We start from the raw sequence: 21,063 nt of genomic DNA, 5'->3' as shown, positions 1-21,063 counted from the left end.
GTCAAGAATTCTATGTACTTTTCCTATGAAGAGAATGGCACAACTAGCCCACGTAACACACAAGGGCACTAAGACCCACAGAGGTGAAATAAGTTCCTCACAGTCTCAGAGTCGGGGAGTGATGAAGCCAGAAGCAGAACACAAGTCTCTCATTCTCTAACCCCATCCTCCTAATCACCATGAAACAAATCCATGACCAAAGGAGAAACAAAAGTGCAGGTGACAGATTTCAGAGAAAAATCATCCAAAGCATCAGAAGAATGAAGAAAACTCAGGAGAACCACAGAGATCGCTGCTACATCAGACCGTCATTCAGTATCTAAGTCATGTTCATAGCAGAAATCAAAAACCTTACACAAATTTCACAATTTGTATGGAAATACAAAAAAACCTCGAATAGCCAAAATAATCTTGAGAAAGAAGAATGGAACTGGAGGAATCAACCTGCCTGACTTCAGTCTCTACTACAAAGCCACAGTCATCAAGACAGTATGGTACTGGCACAAAGACGGAAATATAGATCAATGGAACAGAATAGAAAGCCCAGAGATAAATCCACAAACCTATGGACACCTTATCTTTGACAAAGGAGGCAAGGATATACAATGGAAAAAAGACAACCTCTTTAACAAGTGGTGCTGGGAAAACTGGTCGACCACTTGTAAAAGAATGAAACTAGAACACTTTCTAACACCATACACAAAAATAAACTCAAAATGGATTAAAGATCTAAATGTAAGACCAGAAACTATAAAACTCCTAGAGGAGAACATAGGCAAAACACTCTCCGACATAAATCACAGCAAGATCCTCTATGACCCACCTCCCAGAATATTGGAAATAAAAGCAAAACTAAACAAATGGGATCTAATGAAACTTAAAAGCTTTTGCACTACAAAAGAAACTATAAGTAAGGTGAAAAGACAGCCGTCAGATTGGGAGAAAATAATAGCAAATGAAGAAACAGACAAAGGAATAATCTCAAAAATATACAAGCAACTCCTGCAGCTCAATTCCAGAAAAATAAATGACCCAATCAAAAAATGGGCCAAAGAACTAAACAGACATTTCTCCAAAGAAGACATACAGATGGCTAACACACACATGAAAAGATGCTCAACATCACTCATTATTAGAGAAATGCAAATCAAAACCACAATGAGGTACCATTACACGCCAGTCAGGATGGCTGCTATCCAATAGTCTACAAGCAATGAATGCTGGAGAGGGTGTGGAGAAAGGGTAACCCTCTTACACTGTTGGTGGGAATGCAAACTAGTACAGCCGCTATGGAGAACAGTGTGAGATTTCTTAAAAAACTGGAAATAGAACTGCCATTGACCAGCAACTCCCACTCCTGGGTACCACTGAGGAAACGATCCTGAAAGAGGACACGTGCACCCATGTTCATTGCAGACTTGTTTATAATAGCCAGGGACATGGAAGCAACCTAGAATGCCCATCAGCAGAATGAATGGATTAAGGAAGCTTGTGGTACATACTACACCATGGAATATACTCAGCCGCTTTAAAAAGACATTCATTTTGAATCAGTTCTAATTGAGAATGGATTGAAAACTTGGAGACCATATATTACAGAGTGAGTATTAGCCAGAAAGATAAAGAACCATTAGCATTATAACACATTAATGGAATTTAGAAAGATGGTATGATAACCCTAATATGCAAAACAGATAAGAGACACGAAGTACAGAACAACTTTATTGAACTCCTGGGGAGAAGTGAGGGTGGGATGTATTCGAAAGAACAGCATGTATATTATTATGGTGAAAACAGATCACAGCCACACGGTTGGGCATGCATGAGACAATGCTCGGGCCTGGTGCACTGGGAAGACCCAGAGGAATCGGGTGGAGAGGGAGGTGGGAGGGGGGATCGGGATGGGGAATACGTGTAACTCTATGGCCGATTCATATCAATGTATGACAAAACCCACTGAAATGTTGTGAAGTAATTAGCCTCCAACTAATAAAAAGAAAAAAAAAAGAAAAAGTTATTTGAATAGCTAAAAGGTACTCTAAGCAAAATAATAATAATAATAATAATAATCAAAAGAATCTCTGAACTTCACCATGTTCTAGATGGGGCTTAGTTAATCTTTTAAATATCACTATCTATAATCAAGACATAGACAGCATCTTAACCAACAAAAAATTATTGTTCTTTAGTCCAGAAGTATAAACTCTACTTTATACATTAGCTAGAGTTCTTAACAGAGTTCTGATCTCTCTCTGAAGTACCAAACTGTTTATCCACTGCCTACCAAGCAATGGTACTTAGCTTTTCTCTTCAAACTCAGCATGTCTAAAATCAAAGACACCATGTACAGAACTAAATTCCCCATCCCTCCAAATCCACTTCTTTCCTGATGTTCCCATTCTTAGTGACTGGTGTGCTCACCCACCCAACTGTCTCCACCTGGTAACCAAGATTCAGCCTCCCTCCAACTCAGTCCAGCACTGGGTCCTCTGGATTTGACCAGCTAACTCTCACCTGGCTCCTGGTTGACCTAGTTTAAGTTTTTAACTGTTTTCATCTGGATTACTCCACCTGCCTCCTCACTGGTCTTCCCGTCTTCAGTGTGGTCCCTTTCAATCCATCCCAGAATCACCCTTCTAAAATTCAAACCACCTCGTGTCTCCCCAGTTCTTTCAAACCTTCAAAAACCTCTCCATGGTTTTGGCATAAACGCCTTCCTTTTTACACAGGAAACTCTAGGCCCTGTCCCCTGCCTTTCCCACCACCGACTACTCACCCACGTGATGACAACAGGAGTGAACATCTGAGTACTCCCTATGTACTAGGTGCAGGTCTAAGCACTTCTTGCACTGGGACTCATTTAATCTTTCTAACACCCCATAAGATGGGCACAGAGAGGTTACATAACTTGACCAAAGACACACGGCTGGTGAAAAGTGGAACCAGGATTCAAACCAAAGCTAGTAGGCCCCAGAATCCTGGCTCTTAGTTGTGACTAAGGGGTACCATCTTTCTATCACACAACCATTACTCCAGCTGTGTTCAGGCCCTTGGAGTTCCCTAGACAAGTCTTATTGCTCAGTTTTGTACATGTTACTTTCTCTGCTTGCAATATCCTCCTCCTTTATAACTTACTCCTCTTCATAATTTAGGATTCCTTTGTGCCACTTCCTCCAGTCATTCAAGAGCTATTAGTTTGGCGCCTGTTCTGTGCTTGGCCCCACTCCAGAAAAGCTTTGATTAGGGAATTGTGCAGAAAGAAAAAAAAAAGAAAGGTTGTGTTGTGACTTATGGATGAATTAAGATGAGACTGAGTTTCCCAGAATTGGTTCACAATAGACAACTCTATTCCATCCCAAACTAGACCTAAAGCCTTAGAGCTTAGGTTGAAACATACCAAAGTAAAATTGAATTCCAAATGCTAAAAGAGTCTGATTATCATCTAATAGTACATTTCACAGGATCAGAAAGTCTGAATCCTCATCTTTAGATGAATCTGAAGAATCTTCTCAAACAGAATCCCTGGCCTTTCTCTCTTTTAATCAAAACAGCACTTTTCTCCCCTTCAATGCTTAATCGACCCCAGTGGGCTCTCTTAACAATAGTGTCTTTGTTGAACAACTTGGGGATGACATCATGTGGAAGACTGCCCTCTATCCAGCTGTTACAGATTGAAGTGAATGCCCATGATCAAGCTAGATACAACTTAAAATTCAGAAGGCTGGAGTATGTAGGCTGGAACTACTAGTCCTGGTTGCCAACAGACATAGTAGTTAAAGAGGTAGTAAGTCTGAGCCTAAAAGCTGACCTATGACTTGATCTTGGACACATTACTTAAACTCTTTCAGCCGCAGTTTCCTCATCTGTGAAATGTGAATTGTAACAATAGCATTGTATGAGACAAAATATGTAGAGTTCTTAGCACCATGCCTAGCCTTTAGTCACTCTACTTGAAAGTAATTGTTAGGTACTTAGTATAGTCAAATGGCAACCCAGTATTCTGGCCTGGAAAACCCCATGGATGAAAGAGCCTGGTAGGCTACAGTCCACGGGGTCGCAAAAAGTCGGACACAACTGAGCAACTTCACTTTTCACTTTCTTTTTCACTTAGTATAGTCAAAGTGAAAATGTTAGTCATTCAGTCGTGTCTTACTCCTTGCAACCCCATGGACTGAGTCACCAGCTCAGATGGAGCATCCAGCCTGGCTCATGGTAAACTCTCAGTAAATGTTAAACCCTCATAAAGGTTAGAGCAAATAATCATAATAAGAACTATTATTGTCATTATTCAGGAAATTGGGTCAATACATTCATTCCATCTTAATGTTTGATTAAGCTCATGTACATTTGTATTTACAAAGCTGTATTTTTGCTTTTTGTTTTGTTTTTGCATTCTGCAGTTTGCTAGAGATGAATACAAACTGGCTGATCAGTGATTTGCCTCAGTATTTTTCTAGGTATTAAAGCTAAGCTAAGATCTGTATCTGTTAATAAGGCCACTCTTTCACTTTTGAGAAACAGCAGTCTTCTATATTTGAGTTCTACACTCATCAGTTGTGGTTAGCTAAAATAATTCACCAACTGTCTTTATTTTAAATCATACATAAAGGTTTGGAGATAAGGTTGGTGGTGGTTTAGTCACTAAGTCATGTCTGACTCTTGTGATCCCATGGACTATAGCCTGCCAGGCTCCTTGGTCCATGGGATTCTCCAGGCAAGAATACTGAGTGGATTGCCATTTCCTTTTCCAGGAGATTTTCCCAACCCAGGGACTGAACCGCCATCTCCTGCACTGTAGGCAGATTCTTTACCAACTGAGCTACCAAGGAAGCAGGCAATTGATTTGAAAATATTTATGAAATCATCTTTGACTACCTAATTTCTTATTTTGTTTTCCTAAATTCCTTTCACCTACCAAAGATGATACCATTAGCTATCTAATTGCAACTGGTAATTTTGGGGGAAAAAAACAGGTTAAAATGTTTATTAAAAATGTTCATCTTGTAAATTTTCATTTTAAAGACCAACAGTGAACATAGAAAAAATGTAGAAAATAAATAATAAAAGAGTTTAAAAAATTATTTTCCTACAGGATAGATAAATATAAAGTTGCTTTTGGAATTAGAGTGGATAATCAGAATTAATCATGCCAGCATAAACAAAGAGATGCTTTAAGTTTTATGAGTCAGCAATTTCTAACATAAGCAATGTAACAACAGCATCATCCTGAAGGGGCAGTCTTTTCCTGTTTTCCTGCTTCCTCCTCCTCCAGAAACTTGTTCTAAGTCCAATTAGTTGATTTTTGGTCACAAGAGGGGGCTATTTTCTAATTTAATCACAAAGCCTACTATGAAAATGTTAGTTGGAAAAAAAAAATCACTGTTTCTGCTTCTTTGTTTTTTGTTTTCCTTAAAAAAGTCTGTGATTGATAAATTAATTTTCCAATGATAAATATTCTCTGAGAGAATAACCATGTGATAGAATAAACACTATGCTCTTTAAAGTTACTTTAAATGTAAATGTATTTATTTCCTAATTAACTTCCTAGTTTTAATTGGGGGCAAAAATAAAGCAGAGGTATGTGTGTGTGTATCAAACACAAATGCACATATACAAGGCATCCTCATTTGGCTAGGACACCCTACTCATATTTCAAGGTCAAGTTCAAATTTTGCTTTTTCTGTGGAGCTTTTCCTGTCATGTTGAAGCAGAATTAGCTGTTCCCTCCTCTATGTTCAATTCTATTGCACCTCTCACAATTCATATCTCTTCCTCCCATTAGAGTGTGAAATACCATCTATATTTTATAAGAACAGGAGTCAACTGCTCTGTCCCCAGTGCTTGGCACACTGACTGACCAATAAAGATGGTTCTTATTCATATCTGTGTCCTTAGTAACTAGCATTCTACTGGAGACACAGCAGGAGATTAATAAATGCTTGTTAAATTACACAATATTATGTTTTGTTTGTTCCTAGCAATGAAGAGCTGTGAGATGTACTAGGAGAAAGGAGGCCTTTCAGACAATGGAAATATTCCTGTGGTGCTGAGAGATTGGACCTTGGCCTCTGTTTCAACTGCTAACCTCCACTCAGTGAGTCATTTTTGCCATACTGTTGGCCTTGATTAAAATATTTAAGATATTTAATACTTTCCAGTAGTCTGAGTGGCTAAAATTTATCTTAGGATAATGGTGCTTAGGCATTGCCAGGGTTTGGACTGTCAAATTTCAGATCCATCTCAACCAATTCACCAATTTTTGTGCACTGTGTTAGTGCTGGGAACAGTCCTCAAGAAGTTCACAGATTGATGGAGGAGACAAATGCATAAATAAATACATAATGTCCCAAACTGGACAAGTAAAACAGGCTTGGGGATTAGTGCTGAGGGGCAATAGAAATATTGACACTCATGTTACTTTAATACTATCTCTTATTTTGAAGGGGTTTCTTCCCTATAATTTTACCCCCAAATTTGTCCCATGCCAAAATTATCATGTGACCACTTTGAAAAGCAACATGAGAAGCTGTAAGATTTCTAAAATTTAAGAATTAAAACTTTCTTATAAATATTCTGTCATTTGTCTCTATACATTTCCAACCTTTCTTTCAAAGACAGTCTATGAACTGACAGTTTAAATCTGCTTCATTAGAGAATTTAGCTTTTATAACGATTTTCATTTTGTGTGAGTTACCAAAGTTAAAGCAGCAAAATCATATATATTTAAAAAGTAGAAAAAATATACTATGTATGGTATGCTTTACTATGCTACAACAACTTCATCACTCTAGTAAGCATCTCTCTTTCCTCTGACCTCATTGTCTCTACTCATTCTATTATTTGCTTAAATGCAATTTCAGATTGATAGCTGCTGCTTGTGCCTTCTTACTCAGCCAAAGGGGAAGAACCGTGTCTTACTGGGTCTTTATATTCCCCACCAGCTAGTAGCTGGGCAAATGTTAGGTCTTAGCAAGTGGCAGGTACAACGTATAGAGACAGTGCTGGGCTTTGAGTAGAACACCTGTGTTCATCTCCTGATAGTCTACTGGTTAGCTGTATGACCTTGGGCAGGCCACCCAGCCCATGTAAGCCTGTTTCCCTGATTATAAAATAGGAACATAGCCCTCACCTTTAGAGGCCACTGGAAATCCTAAGAAGATGATGCTTGTAAAAGCAAACCATTGCAAAATCATAAGGTATATTGTCATCTTGATAAACACTTACTGAACTGAATATTTCACTTATGTCTATTGCAGGTAATCAAAAAGCCAAAACTCACTGTAGTTTTCAGAGGTTATTTCTATTTGAAGTGAACATAACAGAACAAGTTGTTAAGTCTGGGAGAAGTTATTGCTAATTTCCCTAATGTAAAAATGTAAACTAATTAGTGTCGGCCAGCCCTTTTCAGTTCTATCATATTTTATGGTATCATATGATTATTCCTATTTTTATTAAAAATTCCAGGTTATAAGTGAATTTTACATAATACCACATTAGGAATAAAAAACTGATGCACTAGAATTATGAAAAAACAACTCAGCCACAGGTTGTGTCAGAAATATATTCTGAAGCCTCAATTAACATAAATAAACACTGTAATCCTCACTAAGTAAATGTATCTCAGCAGACAGTATCTTGGTGAATGTAATGGGATTTAATAATGGCAAACAAAAGAGTACGAATTTGAAGAACAGAAAAAGAAATTTCACATTGTATTCTTTAAACAGCTCTGTAGGTTTAAACAGGGTAACTTTGAAATGTAATGTTATTCTGGAATTAAACATACAATAGAAATAAGAATGTGTTACATTTGCATAAAAATAAAGTTATTCTGAAAGGTCATCTTGCAAGATCAGGTTTTTATATGGTGTGGGGAAAAGGCAATGCTCTGAAAATCCACTGGGGGAAGCAAATTCATAAACATTAATAAACGGAAGCATCACTATAGATTAAAAATATGAAGCAGCACATGAATTTGGATGGTTTTCGTTGTCACAATATGTGGCTGATGTTTGGGTATAGTATCTTATGAGCCGGAGGCATGCATATTTCTTTATACAGACTGTTCTAGAAAACTTCATTCTTGAACTTTTCTGAAATTTGCAGTATTACAAGTTCTGTAACTTATGTTATCAAGTAAGGTTTTTTCTTTTTGATCACTAGATATTTTTAGCCTGTAAGACCCTCATGTTTTCTCACCTAGTTATTCACTGGTTTCTTTATAGAGACCTGCTACTTGTCTTAATTCCTCCAAGCCTTTCTTCACAATAAAGATCTTTCCATAGTACTTTTATGGTCATATCGTATCTGTTCAGAATATTACCAAGAACCCCAATTACATAAGAACTAAAGCTACTTTTGTGGCATTCAACATCCTTAATAATCTAGCATTCACTGCATTTTCAGCTGCACAAATATTATCTTGCAGCAATATCAAGGTATTTTTCAGTCCTATACATGGATGTTCTCTCATTTCTCCACAACGTTGTGGAGAGTTTCTATATTATTTCTATATTATTACCTGCAATTTCTATATTATTATATTGTAAAGGCTATATCTCTTGGAATGCCTTTTTCAGACTTTTGTGGCTTGACAAGTTCCTAACCATCCTCCATGATTCAACTGATTATATGCATTTTCTGACTCACCAGGAAGATTTGGCAGAAGGGAGGCACATCTTTAGGCTTCTACTTCATTTTACATACATATTGCTTATAGTCTCTCTTACACTCCTTTGGAATCACTTGCTTGTACACCTTACTTCTCCACTAGTCTGTGAGTGCCCCAAGGGCAAAGACCATACATTCTCATTTCCATACCCTCCCCATCACAGTATTCCTCCACAGTAAGTTAAACTGTGTTATTCATTCACTGTTTCATTTTATCTGAGAGGCAGTGAGGTATGGCGGTTAGGACACGTGGCTTCTGAAGTCAGGCTTCCTGTCTATCTCTGAAAAAATCATTTAACCATTCTCTCTTAGTTTTTTTCACCTATAAAATGGGAAGAATAATAGTACTTAAAGGATTTTTGTGAGGCTTTGAGGAACCAATACATAAAGTATTTAGAACAGTGCCTGAAACCCAATAAGTGATGTATAAATGTTGCTATTGGTATTATTTCTTATTTGACTTTGAACTGAGATAGATTAATAGCTTGATACATAGTCATTCATAGCTGAAGTTTCTGAATAAATGGATCTTTTTCTAGACTGAATAATCCCCACTCCTTTATGTTATTTTAAAAATCAGACTAATTTTCCAGTATTAAAAAAAATTTCTCCTTTGGTCCTTCATCTTAATGCAGTGAAAAGGGTATTTTTGGTATTTTGCTATTACAACAAGAATTTTGGAACCAAGTCACTAAATTTGCATCTATTTAAATTGCATCTTTTCTTTTTTGTGTCATTTTCCATGCTAGTCACAATGGGCATAAATTGCATTAAGACAGGCAAGAGGCCTGCCTTCATGGCATATTCAAATTCTTACTTGCAGGAACAAACGCTTTTTAGGATTAACCAAATTACTTACCACTCTTTCGAATTCTTTCTTCCAGTAGGTCAGTATGTCCAGCTGGAAGTTTCTTACTGAAAATCTCAGCTGAACGGAGGAACATAGCTTCAACTGCAGATCCTTTTAGCAAAGCAATCTGATCTTCATGGTCCAATGTCTGAAATCCTGAATGAAGATGATAATCAAATCAGTATCAAAAAGTTGAATGTTATATAACAATATTTCCTCATCCCCACTGATAGAACATTTCCATAAAGTGATTTTGTAATTGTTTTAAGACTGAGTAGCCAAATTGAGTTAATAAGTAACTATTGTACTCCCCAAATAGAAGCTGACTTTTATGTTCATTGAGTGGGATTCATTCAATGAGTTAGGCAAAAAAGGATATCAAGTCTATACCAAATATATATACTTGTATATTATAGAAGACACAGGCTGATTCAGACGAAATACTGGAGACAAAGCATGTTGTCTTTGAACCATTATTTTAGTCATGTCAGAAAGGGTCAGAGAGGGTTAACTCTGTAGAATGGAAGTATCCACAAGCCAGAAAACATTTTACATGTGCTCAGAGGTTTAAATGAATATTTGACCACCTCATGAGTCTTTAATTTATGTGAAGAAGGGGCCAAAAACACAATTAGGGCCATGTTGAGGTGTCTGGTCTGAGCTCAGCACTGCGTATGCAGGGTAGGGAAAATAAGAGAAATATGGAAAAGAACTGATGACCTGAAGAAACAGAACGCTGCCCGGAAAATCCAAAGTCCTTATGCAGGCCTACAGGCTACAGTCCCCAGCAGCCTCTTGGACCTCACTTTCTCCTTCATCACCTCCTCTTCAGTCACTGTGCTCCAGCCACACTGACTCCTGGCTCTGCTGTGAGCCCACTAGACTGCTTTGCTCCAGGGTGTTTGCTCTCCACTCTCCCCACGCCTCACTCCCTCACTGTAGGCAGGTCTCTGCTTCAAGGTGACCCTTCCTAAAATAGTACTTCCCAGCACTCACTAGTCCCTACCTTCTTTATTTTCATTCATAGAACTTAACACTTTCTGACATGATACTATAGGATTACTGGCTTATTTGTTAATTGTCTCCCATTCTCCTACAGTATAAACTTTGAAGACAGAAACTTTGCCTGTTTCATTCATTTTTGTTCCAAGTGCCTGACATATAACTTGTATCCAAGAATTATTTGTTAAATAATTTTATAATGACTAAATGAATGAATGGGAAACAAACACAAACTCGTGTGCATATATGTATTAATACACAGACACACATGGACACATGAACACAGACAGAAATAAACTAATGCCATCAGAGTCTAAATGCCCTGGAAAAGCACTAAAGAGCAACAGAATTCAGAGACGAGAGTAATGCCAAAAATTAAAAGTCACTACGTTGATGACAGGCATTCAAAAATACTTGCTCAATGAATAAATGAATGAATTGAAGAACTGAAAACATAGCTAGAGTCCATTAATGGTGATTACCTAAATAAATTATGGTAAATCAGTATAAAATATGATGACAGTATGGAGGACAGTATACAATAGGTCTCTAAAATCAGGTTGCCTGGAATAAAATTCTGTCTCCGACACTTGCTATCTTCGTGGTATTAGGAAACATAATCTTAGTGCCTTACTTTCCTCATCTCCAACATGGGGATTATAAAAGTGCCTGCCCCTTAGGATTGGCAGAAGTATTAATGAGGCAATTGCATTAAATGCTTAGTACAGTGTTTGACATACAGTAAGTACTTAAATAATGTTAACTATTATTATTACAATAGAATATTATACAGTTCTTAAAAGCATGAGGCTGATTTACACATATGGACATGGGAAAATCATAGATGCTTAAAAAAATACTCTCAAAGAAATATATATTATATGATCTCATTAAATGTTAAAAAACCTATGTATGTGTATGTTTGTAGAGATAAAAATATGTGAAAGAAATCAAACCAGACTTCTATTAATGGTGGCCTAGAATAAAGGTGATACAGGTGGGTGAAGAGGGGACTTTCTAACCCTAACTTTATGCTCCATGTATTTCTGCATTGTTTGGGTCAGGTGATTGAATTACTTACAATGGACACCAATTTATTCAGAGTTTTTCCATCTAAAACTTTAAAAATGGGGTGAAAGATTCCTTCTTTGCCTTCCTGCCGAGCCTGCCTTCTGAGATGGCCCAGATCTATGAGGTATGGTTTTAAGGAGGTTTGGAAAGGTCTCTGGTAGGAATTTTTTTTTTATCAAAGTCCATTAATCTTTTAAATTCATCCCCCAATTGATAAGCAAACATTTAAACCCTTTTCCATAATTTGTGTTTTTCCCAAGTGTAAAATCAGATTGTGAGAGTAAAGAATAAGCTTTTTCAAATTATATTCCCTGTCTACCTCCTACCCAACATTCTGAATCACGCTTTTAGAAGCTGTGCCCCTTTGTTTCTCTTCCTAAAATACAACCCAGAAACTTAAATCAGTCCTAAAGTCTCATTTTCATCTCAGTGTCACAAATGCCTGATCAAGGCGAGTCTCAGAACATCTCTAAGGAGCAGCTCTGCTGTGACCATCTCTTCTCCTATTGGTAATGAATAACCTTCCCTTGTTCTAAGAATTGGTAATGAATAGCCTTCCCCTGTTCTAAGAATCTGAGTCTTTTCTGTCTCTTTTTAAAAAAGTCACTACCTTAAAGACTCTAAGAGCTCCTCTGAGGGCAGGAGCCTTGCTGAGTCTCCAGCACCCTGGACAGTGCCTGGCACAGGTTATGCTCAAAGTGCTGAAAGACTTGCTGTGTCTTTCACAAAACACCCTTTCATACTGGTATTATATCACTATTATTATTATACATAATAATGTTGTCATTTCTAAAGTTATTGTTAATCAACATTCTTAGTTTCTCAGGATTTTCTTGCCTTTAATTTTCTGCTGTATTTAAATTTTTTTCCTTCTACTTTACTCATAAAACATGCATTAATTATTCAAACATGCCTTAACTGTTCCTCTCCCTCAGGAACTATGTTAGGCACTAGAAATGAAGAGGTGTAAAAGATTCTTGCCACTGCTTTCAGATAAGCTACCTTCTTGTAAATAAGATTCTTTCTTTTCTTCAGTTATTTCTTGGTTCAATACCAACTGACCATTTGAACTGAAAAACCTTTTCCCATAAACAACCAAGGGCATCATATTCTCATGATGTTCTACCCCCCACACACAGTTTCCACTCCTGTACAATCTTGGTTTTGATCAAGATTGCTTTAGCTAAATTAGCATACAACAAATTAAGTTTCCCTTTCATTGTTAATAAAGGAATGAGATATATTAATGTTTCAATGATAACAAGAACTCTCTCCCCACATTTTATGACTTTTACATAAGCTTATGTCTATCCATGACACATTTAATAAAATAATAGCATAATGCTGGCAAAAGAAAGCAAATTAAATGTCTAATTAAAATCCTACATCAGAAGTTACCTTCTATATACTCTACTAGACCATGGGTTTCTAATGTACTAACATATTTTAAAAACACTGAAACAACTTAAACCTATTGACTTAGCATTGATAATGCGGCTGGAAAATGGGGGGTGGGGAGGGGCGTAACTTTGGGAGATAAGAATCTTGAATTCCAGTTTCTGCACTGGCACCATCTAAATGGGGCTTCCAAGGTGGCTCAGTGATAAAGAATCTGCCTGCCAATGCAGGAGACTCAGGAGACGCAGGTTCAATCCCTGGGTCGGGAAGATCAGCTGGAGAAGGGAATGGCAATCCTCTTCTTGCCTGGCCAATCCCATGGACTGTGGAGCCTGGTGGGCTACAGTCCATGGGGTAACAAAGAGTCAGACACGATTGAGCATGCACACACAATCTAAATGACTATGGATAAGTCCCTCTCCCTCATCCCCCACATACAATTGTTCATCAAGCCCTATCAATTTTTGAGTCTCTCTTCATTTCCTCTTCTCTTTCACTGCTATTGCTTTATTTCAAGCCCTTTACCTAGATTGGTGCAGTAGGCATACTAACTGATTCTGACTACCTGCAATGCTTCCCTTTTCAAATCCATCTGATACAAACCCAATAAAGTCATATCTCTGTAACATAAATTTCATCGTGTTCTACTTCAGAAATAAATAAATAAAGCCACCAAAACTCCTTACCATCCAGGAGATAAGAATTAAATCCTTTAGTTATGTCCTCATCAGCCTGGTACCAGTCTGCCTCATGTCAAACCAAGGAGCCCACCATAGATACACTGAATCTTCTCTCCCATCTCTAATGATCCTATTCTTGTTCATGCTTCATTACATTTTCACAAGCAGATCTCTCAACTTGGAATGCCCCTTCTTTCATATCACCAGGAAAACTCCTTTTTTGTTTTATACCCAAATCAAATAAGATTCTTTCTGAAGCCTCCTGGTCTTTCTCAGATACAATTAGGAACCACTTTCTCTCTGTTCAAACAGCGCTTTGTATACGTTAAAAATTTTTTTTAGCCTTTAGTCACTCTACTTGAAGGTAATTGTTAGGTACTTAGTATAGTGAAAGGGAATGTCTTAGTTGCTCAGTCGTGTCTGACTCTTTGCAACCCCATGGACTGTAGCCCACCAGGCTTCTCTATCCATGGAATTCTCTAGGCAAGAAAACTGGAGTGGGTAGCCATTCCCTTCTCCAGGGAATCTTGCCAACCCAGGGATTAAACCTAGGTCTCCCGAATTGCAAGCAGATTCTTTACCATCTGAGACAGCAGTTGAGACACAGAGTCAGACATGACTGAGCAACTTTCACTTAGTATAGAGTAGGTATCAAAAATGCTTATTGGATGAATAAATGGATGAATGACAATTCCGTAAAGTTTCAATTTTTAATCTATCATTTGGTGAATTATTATAAATGATTTGTTGATGAGTGGAACATGATCTGGCTCTAATATTTCATGTCTGTAGTAGACACATGAATTTAGAGCAGATGTGAGATGACTTCCATTCGATGATAAACAGACACCTGCCTTTCAATGTCACAAGAATATTGTACAGTATAGTAGAGAAGTAAGTTCGTGCAAAGATACCTGGAAGTTTTTTTGTGAATTCTACGAGAATCTGTACATGACTGGTAGCCATTTCAGTTAAAATGAGAAAGTTTTCTTCTGCACTGAATTCTTCTTTTAACTAAATTTTAAGAAAAAAAAAAAACACAATAAGTAGATCAGAGAAATCAACATAAAATTATTAGACTACAGAATCATATTTAGATAATAAAATTTAAGACCCAACTCATATTTTCAGATCTTTGGAGAACAAATGCTATTACCAAGCTAAATATGAGACTTACTGTTTGTTTAATGTAGCAAAAAGTTTAAAGTATAACTTTAATTCTAAGCCCTAATCATTTTAAAGTAACATATTCATATATAAATTTGACCTCCAAGGTAGTCAAAGCTCCAGAAAATATTAACTTCAAACACATAATTTTCAGATGTTGTACATACAATTTTATTTGTTATTTCCTGAGGCATCCTCTGCTTGCTATATGAATCCATAATATAATGAAGAAGATTCTGTTGATCTGGGGTGAGTTCAGTTTTCTCCTACACTGGCAAAAAAATAAAAGGTGTTAGGGAAGGTGGTTATAAGGCATGTTTCCCATATATACATTCATCTAGAGTAAACCACTAGCAGAAAAAATGTTGAGAAAAGCCCTAATTATGGCAGAAACACTGCATGCACTCTGTTATAATATGTACTTACTTTCTCTGGGCCATTAGGCAAGCTATATCACATTTCACTAAATTTGTCCCAAGTGGCTAATTTTCCTATCTACAAAACGGGGATAGCAAAATATTCCTTTCATGTATTTCTTATGAAGAAATAATAATCTGGATATGAAGCCTATCAAGAAAATTCATAAAATTACTGAAAATTCAAAGTTTAATCATAACTAAGAACAGCTTCCCACATATAAAATGGAGACTCCACATAAGTGTAGTTATGTGGAACAGGGGTCAACCAACTGTAACCCATGGATCAAATCCACCTGGTTTTAAAAATGTATTTCAACAGTACTACACTCGCTTTTCAGTGTATTGTCTATACTGCTTTTGTACTACCATGGAGGAGCTGAATGGTTCTCACAGAGACTGTGTGGCCAAGGCCTAAAATATCTGGTCCTTTATAAAAATGTTACCAACCCCTGAAGTAGTGAGTCATCAATCTGGACAATTCAGACCCCAAACACCTCTTTCCCTCTGATTAGCATCTTTTGTGAGATGAGAATAATTATGTCAACTTGTTGCTTTCTTTACCAACCTATTGACAAAGCACTATGGCAAAGCAATACAGCCGACCCTTGAACAACACAGGGTTTGAACTATGTGGGTCCACTTATGCATGAATTTCTTTTGTTAAACATGTTCTGCTGCACTACAGAATCTGTGGTTGGTTTTTGAATTCACGGATGCAGAACTGAGGTTACTGTAGGGCTAGCATGTGAAATGACATGTGGATTTTCAACTGCCTGAGAGTGGGTACCCCTAGTCACCCTCATGCTGTTTAAGGGTCATCTGTACTTTTAACATAAAATTATTTTTTCTGAAATGAATACAACAGAACATAGTTGCAAAACTAAACATGGATGACATTTTCATCAGTGGTATAACACTGAGAAAGGTATGACTTGACTGATCATGGATTACTGGTTTTTCAACTAATGGAAAGTTAAAATTTTTCCAAAAGTCCTCTGCAGCGTCATCATATGTTTGGCCAAGCATCCAAGATGCTGTTCCTCTGTTTTGTCCAAGTAGCTGAAAGGATTTCTTGAGTAATTTGTGACCGTGGGAATGGCCTTTCTGTATTGATCCACAGATGTGTATTCACCCCGTCTTACCCCTTGAGAAGGACTAATCCACAAGCCTCTATTGAATCCACATCCTTTCTAGTCTGAGCCTCCCTTCTCAATGACAAGGAAAAAATTTCATCAAAATGTGGTTTTAAAAAATCCTCTTTATACCCCAAGCCATTCCCACTGGCGAACTCAGGGAAGCAGGAGAGGAATGGGGTCAAGGAGATGGGACTCTTGTACTTATTTTACTTCACCCGTGTTTACATGGGCTTCCCTGGTGGCTCAGATGGTCAGGAGTCTGCCTGAAAAGCAGGAGACCCAGGTTTGATCCCTGGGTTGGGAAGATCCCCTGGAGAAGGGAATGGCTCTTGCTATCTTTTGAATTTTTACATGGAAGCATATATTACTCTTCTGATTAAAAAGCAAAGAGAGGGACTTCCCTGGCGGGCCAGTGGCTAAGACTCTGTGCCCCCAACACAGGAGTCCCGGGTTCAATTCCTGGTGAGGGAACTAGATCCCATGTGGTGCAACTCAAGATCTTGTTTGCAGCAACTAAGCCTTGGCGCAGCCAAATAAATGTATAAGTATTTAAAATACATAAATAAAAAGCAAAGAAGATATCCAGTTGATGCACACTTGAAATGAAATCCTGGCTGTGGCTGTGGCCCTCGTCTGAAAATCCCCGCCCGTGTCACGATATCCTGGAAGCTCGCGGCCTCTGGTTCTGACCACACTGTGGCCCGTCATTACCCTGCAGGACTTGGTCGTCGAGGTCACCTGTCGCAGGTCACGACTTTCACTGTCTTCATGGACGGCCTGATCTGCGTGCTGCTTCACATTTTTCCTCAGTCGTTTAGATTTACACTGAATTTCAGTTAACAAGCCTGAAAAAATAAGCAGAGAGTCTTCAGCATCCAAGGAAAGTCCTATTGAGTGTTTGTGGTCACAAGGCAGCTGAGCCGTAGTCGGCTCTAAAGGTCTCCTTTGCCATCTGGCACTGAGCTGGTTCTAGCCCTGCTGACACTCTAAGACTTGACCTTGGACAAGAAATGTATCTCCTCTGAGTCTCAGTTTTTTCCTTAATAAAATGGAAATGATATTTACCCTATAGAGTTTTTTGTGGATTAAATACGACTAGGTCACTTTTTAAAAAGAGTAAACAAAGAATCTGTAATAACAAAGCATTGTACAAATGTAAGGTGGTCAGTAAAAGAAGGTGGATGACACTCACTCTTCCTGGCCTAGGGGGCCTCAAATGCTCGTGTTTCAAAGCATAGTATTAATATTATTTTTCATTGATGTTTACATAATGTACTATAAGAAGTATATTCAATTTCACATTAAACACAGAAGTAAATGTGTTGGGTAAAATGATGTCAACATCCTTTAGGGAAAATTTTTAAAGTCTTGTTAATTTTCAGAATTGTATAAATTATTGAGAATATAGTTATAGATGAAAATAACTGCAGGGGACTTTGAAATTTTTTTTTTGAATTATCATGGGGCTTCCCTGGTGGCTCAAAAGTTAAAGAATTTGCCTACAATGCAGGAGACCTGGGTTTGATTCCAGGGTAGTGAAGATCCCCTGGAGAAGGTACTAGCTACCCACTCCAATATTCTTGCCTGGAGAATTCCACGGACAGAGGAGCCTGGCAGGCTACAGTCCATGGGGTCGCAGAGTAGGACATGACTGAGCAACTAACACTTTCACACTTTGAATAATCATACAATATCATCATGAATTTTCACTTAAACGGAACAATCTAAAATAGTGGAGAACAATCTCCCATGTTCCCATTTAACTTCCTCATTCTCTCAGTGTTAATGAAAGAAATCTCCAAGAATTTCTTTGTCTGGGACATGTATTTTATAGGCTCATACAAAAGTTCCTGTATCTGTTGCTGGATGAGTCTGTGTTTTCATAAATAATATTATAGACTCTTGTAGGTAGGATCATGAAGAATGTCCTCAGGACTTAGCTGGAACAGGTTCATATTTAAGTGATGAGGAACATGAACTCCCTCGGATCGAAGTGAGTGTTTCCACTGTAAGATTGGATTCCAGCCGCAGCCCCTGCTGCAGTCTCTTGTTTCATACATGCTAAGAAGAGATTGTGATCGGCCACTATAAAACTTTCATCCATCCAGAGCTGGATTATTTACACTGCCCTATTTTCTTCCCCTTCCTGCACGCATTATTTCTTTGGGTCCATCCCAGTTGCCTGTGGTTGGAGAACAATAGAACTGGAGTCACCTTCCAAAGGCTTTTATTTCATGTGGCATTCCCTCTCTGAATGTTACCATCTCCTTGGTGATGTTTGTTTGTCTATTTGTGTTTTGAGAAGGAAGAGGACATATCTCAGAATCTGAGGGGTCTGCAGAATTTTCAGAATAAAAATTAATATGTTACATACTAGCGTGTATTCCAAATTCTGATGAAGATTACGGTTTCTCACAAAGCCAGCAGTTAATACAGTGTCTCTTTATCTGATCGAAAGACCAAATTATATTAAAACTCGGAGTAGTTAATTTCCTGTGTAAACCTATACAAATTGGTTCAAAGCTGCACAAAGAGAAGGAATCTTAATAAAACGACTTGGTTTAAAACTCTATCTAGACAATTCAGAGGCAGTTATACCTTATAAAACATTCTTAATTTTCCCCACAGCTGTGAACTTTTATGCTAATTAAACAATAAGTAAGCAGGATATTAAATCATATTTGGAGGAAACTTTTAGACTTTTTTCTTTGTAGCTAATTAAAACATGCTATTTTGGCTGTATGTTAAAGCCACTTCATTTCACATATAATTCATCGCAAGAATGGACACCAAATACAGCTGTTTCTCTCAGGTGTATGAAGTGCTCTGCAGCTGACAGTTTGGACAATTTCAGTGGTTCATTATTCTTTTCAAGAACTTAGATGGCTTACTAAGTCCCTTCCTCAATTTGTGACCTACCATTCTAATCATATGCATTACCTGACATCTGCCTCCTTAAGAGACTTTTAGTGGAATTTAATTGCTTGATGCAAATACCTGTATACATACATTCAGCCAACATTCCCATTTCTTTGCATTTCCTTAGTCGACACTCTTGGCACTTCCTTCGCATGTACATGTCCATCACGCAGTTGCCCCCGTTTTTACACTTGTACACGGCGTTTTTGGTAATGCTTCTTCTGAAGAAACCTGAAGAAGAAACACAGAAAGGAGTAAGAGGCTCCGAACAACACACTCGGCTTGAGAGATGGCAGAGCACCTTCTCATGAACCCCTGCAGGGCACCCAGGCCATCCCCGACCATACCTGTGACAAATGTCCTTTCAGTTGCCCTGCATGGTCCAGATTGGCTACTATTTTAATGATTTATCTCTCAAAAATAAAGACATGCTTGAATGATAGCCTCTCTCAGAAAAACTCTTGGTTTTAAAAGATTGATTACTTTCATTAGTGTATCTTTACCGAGAGACAATTAACCACTAATGAGCTCTAGGTGCTAGTGGTAAAGAGTTGAATAAGTCATCCCAGCGCTCTTACAATTTACGGGTTGGTTGAGAACAAAGAGATGCAAACAACCAAATCAGTGAAACTCCGTGTTCCTGGGCTGTGCTGGGGAAAAGAGGCTGGCTGAATGGTCAGTTCTGGATGCAGAGGTCAGACTCAGAAGCGAGAAATGAGCTGTCTTAAAAAACAAGAGACTGTTAACCAGGCAGACAGGGAGAGGTCACATTTAAGGTTTCATTTCAGTACTTAATATACCCAGCTTGGTATAATAATAAACATGCAAACCTTGCTTTAAAAATAAGCATCTCCCTGAAGAGGATGTAGCCATAGCCACTGCTGCTTCAGTTCAGCTGTCTGGAGTAGGGCAAGGGATTGACTGACTCGCTCTCTGCTTCTCCTGTTCCTCGTCCACCCAAGGACCTGGATGACCCTAGCTCCTGACTCTTCGGTGGTAAATCAAGAGAGAATTGTGGGAGGCATGGGAGGAAGTGACAGGGAAGTGCTTACTTGCCTGGTGTTGTCAGAAGCTGGTTTCTACCTAGCAAGTTTCTGAAATTGACTCTTTCTCCCATGGGTTGGATTATTTTGAGAACTCCTCCCCTCTCCCATGAAGTTCCTTGATGAGGGCAAATATGTCTCTCTTCTAGCCCATGGCTTGTATCTTCCTCTGCTTCTAGGAATTTGGCAATTCACCTCCATTTTCTTTCTTCTGAGGTCCCTCCATGTGGTGCTCTTAGCATGGACTTAACCCCATGCCGTTTTCTCCAACAAACTCAGAGAAAGTTTCTCCCACCTATCCATGAGCAGTCAGCTGCCTGCTCTCTTGACCTTTCAACTCCTCAGGTGAAAGACAGACATCAGTCTCTGGTGTCCCTCAGCTGCGGAGAATATTTGTCAGTCTCCTCAAGTGATCCTATTGACAACCCTTCCATTGGGCGCAGGGCAACAGGGCCTCCTTAGTGTATAGACCTTATCTGGGGAAGAGGGATGTCTTTTCCTAATTCTCATAAAAGCCCATACTTCTCCCACTGGGGTTGAGTGTCTGAGTGTCTCCTGTGGAGGTATGTGTCAGCAGTGGCATGCCAGTAGGCAGGGACTCTGGGTGCAGCAGACCTGGGTGTGGCATAAGCCCTCCTGGAGGAGATCGCCATTAACCCCACCACAGAGCCACCAAAACTTACACAGGACTGGGGAAGCAGACTCTTC

General features: G+C 38.4%; 1 protein-coding gene across 4 annotated transcripts in view; it reads right to left on the bottom strand.

Moving 5' to 3' along the window:
• NR1H4 (nuclear receptor subfamily 1 group H member 4) overlaps nt 1-21,063 on the bottom strand; it is an 81,077-nt gene that overhangs the window by 4,388 nt on the left and 55,626 nt on the right. For 2 of the 4 annotated variants that reach the window (XM_043441597.1, XM_043441594.1), the window contains 5 exons: nt 19,391-19,543; nt 17,105-17,238; nt 15,006-15,104; nt 14,586-14,685; nt 9,530-9,676 (listed from right to left, as the gene is read on the bottom strand). In XM_043441597.1, coding sequence (XP_043297532.1) covers nt 9,530-9,676; nt 14,586-14,685; nt 15,006-15,104; nt 17,105-17,238; nt 19,391-19,543 — 633 coding nt within the window. The remainder of the gene's footprint in view (nt 1-9,529; nt 9,677-14,585; nt 14,686-15,005; nt 15,105-17,104; nt 17,239-19,390; nt 19,544-21,063) is intronic. The other 2 variants (XM_043441598.1, XM_043441596.1) reach the window with 1 other exon arrangement.

This window comes from Cervus canadensis, chromosome 21 (genome assembly GCF_019320065.1).
Source record: "Cervus canadensis isolate Bull #8, Minnesota chromosome 21, ASM1932006v1, whole genome shotgun sequence".
Taxonomy (NCBI): Eukaryota; Metazoa; Chordata; class Mammalia; order Artiodactyla; family Cervidae; genus Cervus; species Cervus canadensis.
Note: the sequence above shows the minus strand (reverse complement) of the source record. Positions and strands in the feature narration are given on the sequence as shown.